Source organism: Gallus gallus, chromosome 1 (assembly GCF_016699485.2).
Source record: "Gallus gallus isolate bGalGal1 chromosome 1, bGalGal1.mat.broiler.GRCg7b, whole genome shotgun sequence".
Lineage (NCBI taxonomy): Eukaryota > Metazoa > Chordata > Aves > Galliformes > Phasianidae > Gallus > Gallus gallus.
Window position 1 is genome coordinate 77,370,132 of NC_052532.1, and position 9,683 is coordinate 77,379,814.

A 9,683-nucleotide genomic window follows, 5' to 3' on the forward strand; every position below is an offset into this window, starting at 1 on the left:
CTTCTGCAGTTTTTCCACTATAAATTGTGAAAGAAGCAGCGTGTATAGCCACTAATATAAGACTGGTGATTGTCCAGACCATGTCTTTATCGAAATTATTGCCTTATCTTAGGGATGTGTTGTTTTTCTAAAGTGTATGCGTTGTTTCAATTGCTCCATCTCCACCCTCCTCCCCTTATCTTTTTGAGACTCAAAATATTTTCTTTGCAAAGACAACATAGCCTTTCTCAGTACACGGGGCTATGAACCCACAGAGGAACAGAAGGCATCCCAGCCCATTACCACAGGCAAACATAACGTGTAGGAAAATCTTGATTACAGAAAAGCAGTAAGGCTCACATCAACAGCAACAGGCTAAATACTCAGATTCATCCACCTTTTTATACGATCCACTTTCTTTACAGGCCTAGAAGAGTGCATTTCACATCAGGGACTTCAGCTTATAGCAGAACAGCCCCAGCACTTCTGGGGGAAGTAGGTGTACTCCTCCTGCTACTCAGGAAAGGAGGGGACACAAAAAGATCAGGTATGGGCAAGACATGGCTGTGAGGACAGTAGCATAAGTTATTGGGGTAGTGCTTCATAGCAAGCTGTGTTTCTTCCCTTGAGCTACTTGCTCCAACTCTTCAGATCCAGCAGGAGGAAAAGAAGCTGCCAACTGCCCGATTCTTCCTGGGGCAATGGCTGCAACATGTTAAGGACCCACAGGAAGATTCTGCAATAAGATGTTTGCTGGCATCCAAGGTTGAGGAATCCTCAAGGGTAGGAGGACAGCACAACAGATTAAGAGTGAAAGAGCTCCCCTAAGGATATGAAAGGTCTCAACATAAGATCTCTGCTTGCTGCAACTCTCTCAAGATGTCTGAGCCGTATCATGTGTACCTGTGCCCACGTTCCATTGTTACTGGGTCCAGATGATGCAAAGATGCTGAGGCTCAAGTACGCATATGCTTTCTCCTTCATCTCTTTTCCACTAAGTTTCATGTCCTTGTCTCATACTGGGAGCTAACAGCAGGCACTGTCAAACCAGTGCCCTGACATTTTGAAGCTCTGGAAGTATTCAAGTCTCCAGAAAGAAGGAAGGCTACATTGTACGCACTGGAGCCAAAAACTTTGGACAAAATAGTCTTATGTCCTGAGAATGCTATGCTTGACGAATCCCAGTGTGTGACAAAAAGCACCACCTCTTGGACCACAGAAAAAGACCATGTCTCTGGACTGTGGGACTCTTATCTCTCCAGCCACCTCAGCCAAGTGCTACAGTGTGCTTACAAGGTGGGAGGTGCCAAACGCACAATGAGTTCATAGGTAGCCATCATGATGGCTGTGTTGGGGATCTGGCGGATCAAGTGGGCCAGGAGCCCTCGGTATAAAGCCAAGGGTCCCTCTTCACGGACTATAAGCTGCAGAGTCTGTATAAAGGAACGATACCGTGACCCTTCTTCTCGCAACCGTGTTCGAATTACCTCTGGAGAGACAAGAAGGGAAGCAATATTAGCAGAATGATCTCACAGGCATGGCATCTTCTGTCAAGGGGAACAAAAGGAAGGAGAGCAGACTCACTCACCATGTGGATACGCAATGCATGAGGCACATGTTTTGGAGACAGCGGCAGCTCCCATTAGTCCAAAAAAGTCACGGCTGTTTGCTGAAAGCGTGAATGGTGTAGAAAGGGAATGATGGCCATTTCTCAGATGCTGTTTCAGTGCTTCATATATGACAAAGTGTATGATGGTCTCTGACACTCCAGCATAGGAGGCTGTGATTCCACGATAAAATCCATGAAGGCCCTCAGTACGGTACACGTGCATAGCACACTGGAGGGCATTACTGCCCAGCTCCCCCTTCACCCTGTGAAGGCAAAAGTGAGGAGGGAGAGCTAAAATGGCATACTGCTCCACTGACCAAAATACAGTTCTGAACACAGCTGGATGACTCTTCCCCAGTGTGCCCTGAAGATTTATGTTCTGATGGGCCAACCCCATACCCAAACCAGTCCTGATGTGACACGGAGTGGTTCTGCATGGCTCATCAGCCTTACCTGGCTTCCAGCTGCATCCTGGTTTTCACCAACCAGATGGGGTTGGTGAGTGAGGCAGAGGTAATGCCTGGATAACAGAAAAGGAATAGAACAATGAGCACCAGGACCCCATTGACAGTTTGGGAGAAGTTGATGATCTGCAAGCTCCCTGAATTCTGCCTGGAAAGCTGCAGTAGTTTATAATTTGAGAGTGACCTTGAGCTCCCACAGGAGATGAGACAATTAGAGAGTAGACTACCTGACTTTCCTTTTCTTCCCTCGTCCTGAAGGTTACTAGCAACTCTACCTTCCACATAACCCTGCTACAGGAGACAGGAAACAATAAACTTGCAATTAAAGAATTTGTTAGAGATATTCTGTTTAAGATCTTAAGAGACATGATTCTGCAAAGGGTGCACACTACACGCTACCTTCTCTCCACACATATATAAATGGAGCTCTTTTCCTGATAGCAGCAGGAGTGGAAAAGACTAGGTCTATGAACTGAAGAAATGAGCCTAAGAAGGATGAAGAATGAGAAAACACTTTGTTTAATTGCTGCTCCAGATGTGGGGGAACAAAGCTTCAGAAGGCAACAGCAATGCTGAAAGGCTGAAACCTGCTTACACTCACAAGCAGGACTCCTTAGTTCTTGTTTGAGAAAGAAGGGGCTCACCTGCACAGGCTGCTGATAGCATGTGTACTTTCTTGGACTCTGGTACAAGGATAGTATTGAGCCTCTCCTTCGCACCAGAATAGGCAGCAAAATATATAGCCCTGGTTGGAAAGAAATACAGAAGAGGTTACAGCTCACTTACAAGAAGCACTGCTGTAGAGCTTCAGTCCAAATTTTATTCTCAGAACAAGTTTGTCTAACATGACAGCAGATACTACCTATACTCAGTGCAGAGCGGTCATCCTACAGCTATGACCAAAAGGTCCCAAAAATGCTTGTATGAAGGGGAGGGACCCATGGCACAATGGGACTATTCTGCTTACATTCAGAATGTAAAGCAACAGCTGTCATGGAAGTCCTTTAAGAAGTGTACAGCGCAGGCTATCCTCGGGGATCAGAACTCACCGGGAAGGGGCAACCCCAACAAGGTTTGGGCCCAGACCTCGGAACAGGGATCGCATGCCTTCCTTCTCAAGAATGGTCCTACAGAAGGAAATAAACAAACAAATCAGCAGAAGAATGAAGCTGGAGGGTCTGCTGTTCCTCCCTCCTCTTTCTTCAGCGATCTTGTTGTATCCCCTCCTCACCTCCACTGTTATAATTTTCTGCCTTGCTCTCCTTTTCTCTTCTTAGTCATTTATTCCTATTTTTCCTGACATCAGCACTCTAAGTCTGATCAATCTACTAGCTGTGATGCTTATCACAGTCCCAAAAGCTGCCTTGCAGACTCAGCATTCAAAGCACAGGTCAGCTATGAGGAGCAGATATATCTGTGCTCTGATGAAACTTATCATTGCACTTACAGTTTCCAGAGCTTCAACCCAAACGCTGCTTTCATCTCTCCACATGATGGCCAAACCTTCATTTCACTATTGCTGACATACACACACTACCCTGCCCTACTCACCTGAGCAACTTGAGCACTCCGGGGGCTGGTGGGGTGGGGTTCATCAGCCTCACACTTATCCCTGGCAGCTGTATCTCAGAGAGACAAACAGGCCGCAGTGCCAGCTGAGATGACTGCAGACGTGTCTTCACCACCTCCAGGGGACAGGTCAGGATGGCTCCAGCTGTGCCACCACATCTAGAACATAACACCACAGGTAAGGACGACCCCCATGTAGGAATAGGGCAATAATTACAACCTTGCTTTTCCACTGCCTCTCCCTTCTAGGCTAGGACCCCCAGCCTGCGTCACACATGACCTCTTGCTCTCTGATATTGATTAATGTAGTAATGGCTTCTCTTGGGACATCTCCTGGCAGCATCACTCTGAAACCATTTGAGACAAACAGTCCCAAGTCCACAGGGACTCAGCTCAAAGTTGCTGATCTTTGCAGTCAGAATTTCCCAGAGTAAACAGTTCTGCTGCCCGGCCTCCATGCAATGCCTTCGGCTGACATCACCAGGCACTCTGCCTGTCCCCGCCAAAGCAGACAACAGCAGCACAAAATTCTCCCACCCCTCCGCCAGCATATGTCTTTCAACCCAAAATTCATTTAGCTCCACGTTTTCAAGGCCTTTAAGCATGATCTTTAAGCATGGTATTTTCTGCCAGCAGCCCAACTTGCTTAATGAAAGAGCAACTCGACCTCTTATCAGACATAAGTTATTTTGGCAACACAAGTACCATCAATCACTAACGTTGAAAAGACATGCATCTACTTCTCCCCTTTCTGCCACCCAGGGACAAATCAGAACCAAAGAATTGGTATGTTCAGTTCTCAGCTTCTGCCCATTCAGATCCTTTGACTGACAGCTTTGCTCTTCTAGAGGGTGCTCAGTACCTGAAAGGCTGTTCTAAGGTGAATTTGCACAGAACAGCCATGCATGACTCAAGTGCTACAGCCAAAGGCTTGACAAACAGACAAATGTTTCTATCCTCTATAGCCAAACTCACCTTGTTTTGTAAGAGACAGAGGGTGGAAAAAAAAACCAACGCTTTCAAAGAAAGCAAAGCCAACGAAAGAATTACACGGCGTCAAAGAAGAATCATGTATATCAAGAGATCTCCATATGAAGACATAGGTCAGTGGATAGCTAGAGCTCCTAAGAATTATTCTGAAACAGTCTCTATAGCTCACAGCATACATACGTTGCTTTTATAGCCTTTACTCCTCGGGCTTTGTCCTTGGGCAGGATGGGGGGGAGGAGAGAAAGGGCTGGATATCTACTGTAATGAAATCCAAGGGTTAAAGATCTAGGTGCTGAATGTGCCTAAAGACAAGTTTTATGCAGCTAACAATGCCAGCAGCTAGTTACATCACTCCATTACAACAGTGCTGCTTTGCCAAGACCTTTGCAGATCTAAGCAGTGGTGTAACTTGCAGAGCAGCCAATCAGCACCAACTTTCTTCAGAAGCTGCAAGTGGTAGGAGGCTAGGAACAGGTGGAATGAAAGCGCTTAGCTCAGGCTCAAAAGACAATCCAAATCAGAAAATGTCCTGGCTCAAGTCCTCTGGATGAACAAGTCGATCAAGCATGGAAACCAAGACAGCCTTCTTAACTATCCAAGAATCACATGACTTCTACAAAAGCCACATTGATTCTTCTATATTCCTTCAAGGGTCCAACAGTCTTATTCTTTACCACAGTTTGTATTGGGAAAATCAGTACGAACTCCTGACTTATGGGTCTGTTGCTTTCCTGATCAGAAGTGTAGTCCTCGAGGAAGGAATGAATACGGTGGTGACAGATCAAAAACGTCTGAACAAATTCTACAAGTAGGCGAGAAGTTGAAGCTGTTCTACAGGTTGGACAGGTGCTGTGGAAGGACTACATTTAGAGAAGCAACTGGTACCCTAAAGATATCTAACAACACATCAGGAGGCACAACTTTATATAATATATCGTAACAGTTCAAGAAGCCCCTACCAGAGCACGGTCAACACATGAGTTTGAACCCATGCCCCAAGTATACACAAAAGCTTCCCGAGTTCAAGTTCCTCAAGCTATGGTTGTGTATAGCTAACAGAGAAAAATTGAAAAAAATAAAAATCAAAAGAAATAGATATTCCTTTGCACAGTGGTCATTGAATCAGCAGTAGGTTTTCAAGATAAAAGGGGCTCTCTAAGCCAGTGTGGCTAAATGGCAAGACTTGAGAATTTCCCAAGGAGCCAAGAACTCGACTAAACATACCTTTGGAAATCAGGTGAGCCAGTTGCTCAAAACTAGAAGAAATCTTAACTAAGTCTCATCATGCACGTGATGATACAGCTGCGCAATGCATAAAAAGCACAGGTTTCCAAAATTCTTCTGTTACAGGAGAAATGGAAAATGAAGCATTTTCATCACAAGGAGATAAACTGTTCATCAGCCCAATACTAACAAAGGCAAAAAGAAATGGAATCTAGTAGGAACAAAGCCATAACCAAAGGTATTAAAAAGAGCTGGCTGATGAGACTTAATGCCTACAGTTTTAAATGTTTAATGCATGTTAGGACAGGAGATCCATACTAGCCTAGAAGAGAGTTCCAATGTCTACCAGGATTCAAAATAAAATTGAATTTGTGATAATTTATGCTGGTAAAGTTGTACAGTTATATAACCTGAGATTCATGCCAGCAAAGAAGTATGGCATGATACCACTACAGACTTAAAAGACACTTCGTACTAAACAGTATTGGTGGAGGGGCTACACTGGTTTTGTTTTCATGGAACTTATCAAACAAAAGCTGAACACACAAAAGCAACTACAAAGATGAAACATAAATCAGATTTTGTAAAAAGCTAACTTAGCACCTCAAAAGACCATACTTACAGTCCTAGAACTCTCTCTGTAATATAGATGCTAAACAGGTTAAAATTATAGCACAAAATATTGTGAAGAAAAAAAAAAAAAGAAGAATCATCCCAACTCTTCTTCCCCATACCTAACCCAGTTATCAGAAAAGAATCAAGCAGCAGTGGTCCTGCAAGTGGTTAATCACTTCTAGGCCAGACCTAAACATTTTCTTTTTTTCCGCCAACAAACAGGAGGTAACATTTAACATCTGAAAAAATTCATGCGTGACAAAAGCTGTCACAGTGGCAGATAATGAGCAAAGCTGCAATGACTGGCAAGTATTTAAAAACAAACAACAACAAACCCAAAACCATGGAACTGAGCAGTCACCAAGGGTTGTTACACTGTGCTTAAACAGATTGTTTTAACACAGACAAAACCCTGAACTCATTACTCTCCAAAAACATAACAAAGTCAATTCCTGCAAAAGATGAGGGAGTTTAGTAGTGGATAGCCAGTACAACATGTACATCCAGAAGTGCCAGTGAGGGCTAAAGGAAGGCAATAACACAGTCTCAGAGTACTTGTCTACATCTGTTTCTCACATTTTGAAGTTTGCGAAGTTGACTGTAAAGCTTGAGATGGCAGAAAAGTACGAGTAGAGGGAAATTTAAAAAACACCGTTAACTTTTTTTTTCTAATTATCTGAAACGGTTGTGAAGATGCACAGATTTGACAGGGCTTACTCATGATTCACATTTCAAACCTTATTTTGGTTGCTGAAAATGGTGGTAACTTGAAGACCTTTCAAAAAAACAATACTCGGTCAGACAAATCCCCATCTATACCAGGATTCTCTCCATAATAACTGTTACCTACAGAAGAGAAGAAACTCTCTCCTGAAGAACACTCTCCCACCTTTTAGCAATTTCCAGCTCACCGATTTCCTCAGCCAGATGTGTTGCATCACATTCAGTAATGGCTTTAAACTGGCAGACGGTAGATTTAGAGTAGATACGAGGAAGAAATTCTTTACTGTGAGGGTGGTGAGACACTGGAACAGGTTGCCCAGTGAGGTTGTGGATGCCCCCTTCCTGGAAGCATTCAAGGCCAGGCTGGATGGCACTTTCAGCAACATGGCCTAGCGACAGGTGTCCCTGCTTGTAGCAGGGAACTAGGTGATCTTACAGGCCCCTTCCAACCCAAACCATTCCAAGATTCTATGATAATAGCCTTTCAAGACATTCTTCTTTTATGCATCAGTCTAAATGCACTTTAGACACACAAAAAGCTTTTATCCTTTCAAATCCTGTGGCCAGGAGTCCCTCAGTTTAACTGTGTGCTGTATTAAAAGCTGTGTTCTTGCACTACTTTTGAACGATCCCCTCCATATCCTAAGATGTTCCCCAGTTCTTAGACTAGAAAATACAATAAACAACTGTTCCTTCATCAAAGAGATCTATTTAATTAGGTGAAACAGTATCAGCTACCGTACACCACAGCAATAACTCAAACTTCTTTCTTACTTCTTGGGTTTTAATTGACTGTAATTCAAGGCTGACGGCAGGGACAAGACTCAGGCTGGCAGCGCTCCCACAAGCACGCTGTCACTAACCGAACTCTCTTGCTTTTTCAAGAACCTAAGTGGAAGATGAGGCTGAAGAAAAGGTTAAGAAGAAAGCTAAGTAGTATGAAGAAATACGTAAAGAGCTGCTTAGCCTTTTAGATGCAGCGATCGTCCAATTCAAAGAAATATTAATAAAAGAGAACAGTGCATAGAAAATAACACTGGGAACAGACAAGGCAAGTGTGCAGGAGCAGACTGACATGGCACAATGGTATTACCTGGAGAAGGCTGGAAATTTCCTAACGGAGAGCACTGAAATGATGCGCCTTACCGCACCCTATACTGAAGGCCTCACTGTGATACAGACTCCAACAGGGTAGTGGAATTGGAAAAGGGTGAGATCTTCGGCTAGACAAGGGAACTGGGCAGTGACCTACCAGGTCTGGAGGGCTGAGATAGCTTCGGGCATCTCGAACTCTAAGCACAACACTGTTGTGTGAATTAAACGGTAAGCGGTTCTTAGAGAGGAGAGCGAGGCGGGTCTGGCCGAAGGGCAGGCTGCACGAAGGCACGCACGCTCCCGACGCCTGACTCACCAAAACCAGACGCACTATTTCAAGCCATAGGAGAGCCGCAGGAATCTCTTGCCGCGCAGCCATACAGGGCTGCTGCCCTCCCAGCGACCACGACGCCCCACTGGAGCAGCGCGCTGCACCTCCTACCCCTCCCCCCCGTTCAGCGCCCCCGCTTCTCTCTCCCCTCCATTTGCGGTAACCTCAGGCACGACGAACGCCCAGCCGCGGCGCGGGTGTTCACTGAGAAGCTCCCATTCTACCCGAGCTGCAGAACCATACTTTTGCCCCGCGGCCCCCGGGACGGCAGCCGGTGGGGTTGGAGCGAGGGCCGCGAGGCAGAGGGAAAAAGGAGCAGCCTCGGGGTCCTGCCGTGTGTGCCGGTCAGAGGCCGGCGGGACCACTCACCCTCCGGCGAACAGGTGGAGCAGTGTGCTGTGCTGCGCCATGGCAGGGCGCTCCGTCGGCAGGCTCCGCTGATCTGCGGGCATGGCCGGGCTCCGCCGGCGGCACCCCGCGGGAGAGGCCTGGCCTGCCCGCCCTCCGCTCGCATTGGCTCCCCGGACGGAGGCGGGCGGGCCAGGCTGGGTGCCGGCGGCCCAGAAGGCCGCCTGGGGGGCGGGTTGGCGGGACTGATTCCGCTCCGGGTCCCCATGCCAAACTAAGCCCACGGTTCGTGGGCTATGGGCCGCCAGGTCCGTGTCTGCTGCTGATGCTTGTTCCTGTGGGCTGAATCCAGGCGTCCTCATGTTTATGCATTCTCAGTGCAGTTGGGAAAAATTCTGCTCAGTTATCCCCAAAAGAGAGGAGTTTGTTACCTTTCTTTATTCGAACAAAAGAGTGTCTGCTGGGGCTTTTCCAGTAGGATCTCTTAACCCATCAGAGGTCACATCCCTCTTTTTATCCCTGACACTGCAGTGAGCCTTCCCCCTGTTCCCATTGTTTGTTCCCTATTTTCATAAAGGCATCTGCTAATCCAGTGCATGTTTAAAGTACTCAGGGTTCACATTCTTCTCGGTTCACTTACCACATGCTCAACCCCCCAGTAGGTACCCCCTTGTGTTTGCTTATACATACTTAGTCATCTGGATTCAGAGTTTGTTGTTTCGTCCAGCTAGAGCTG

At 46.1% G+C, this 9,683-nt stretch overlaps 1 protein-coding gene across 1 annotated transcript; it reads right to left on the reverse strand.

Annotated features, from left to right (window-relative positions):
• Positions 1 to 66: 66 nt before the first annotated feature.
• On the reverse strand, positions 67 to 9,401 carry LOC418298 (solute carrier family 25 member 33-like). Its single transcript, XM_015293928.3, has 7 exons — positions 8,969 to 9,401; positions 3,604 to 3,780; positions 3,102 to 3,179; positions 2,697 to 2,797; positions 2,042 to 2,108; positions 1,568 to 1,851; positions 67 to 1,468 (listed from the first exon to the last, which is right to left on the reverse strand). Exons 1-7 carry the CDS (start codon positions 9,307 to 9,309, stop codon positions 1,269 to 1,271), a joined length of 1,248 nt encoding a protein of 415 aa, XP_015149414.2. The 5' UTR covers positions 9,310 to 9,401; the 3' UTR covers positions 67 to 1,268.
• Positions 9,402 to 9,683: the final 282 nt, after the last annotated feature.

Bases quoted from the DNA above. Each gene is read 5' to 3' on its own strand.
- LOC418298 (XM_015293928.3), bottom strand. From the start codon at position 9,309: ATGAGGACGCCTGGATTCAGCCCACAGGAACAAGCATCAGCAGCAGAC. The intron at 3,180-3,603 runs GTGAGTAGGGCA...TTCCTTCTGTAG, and splicing joins GGAGTGCTCAAGTTGCTCAG to GACCATTCTTGAGAAGGAAG. The intron at 1,469-1,567 runs GTGAGTGAGTCT...TTGTCTCTCCAG, and splicing joins ATGCATTGCGTATCCACATG to AGGTAATTCGAACACGGTTG.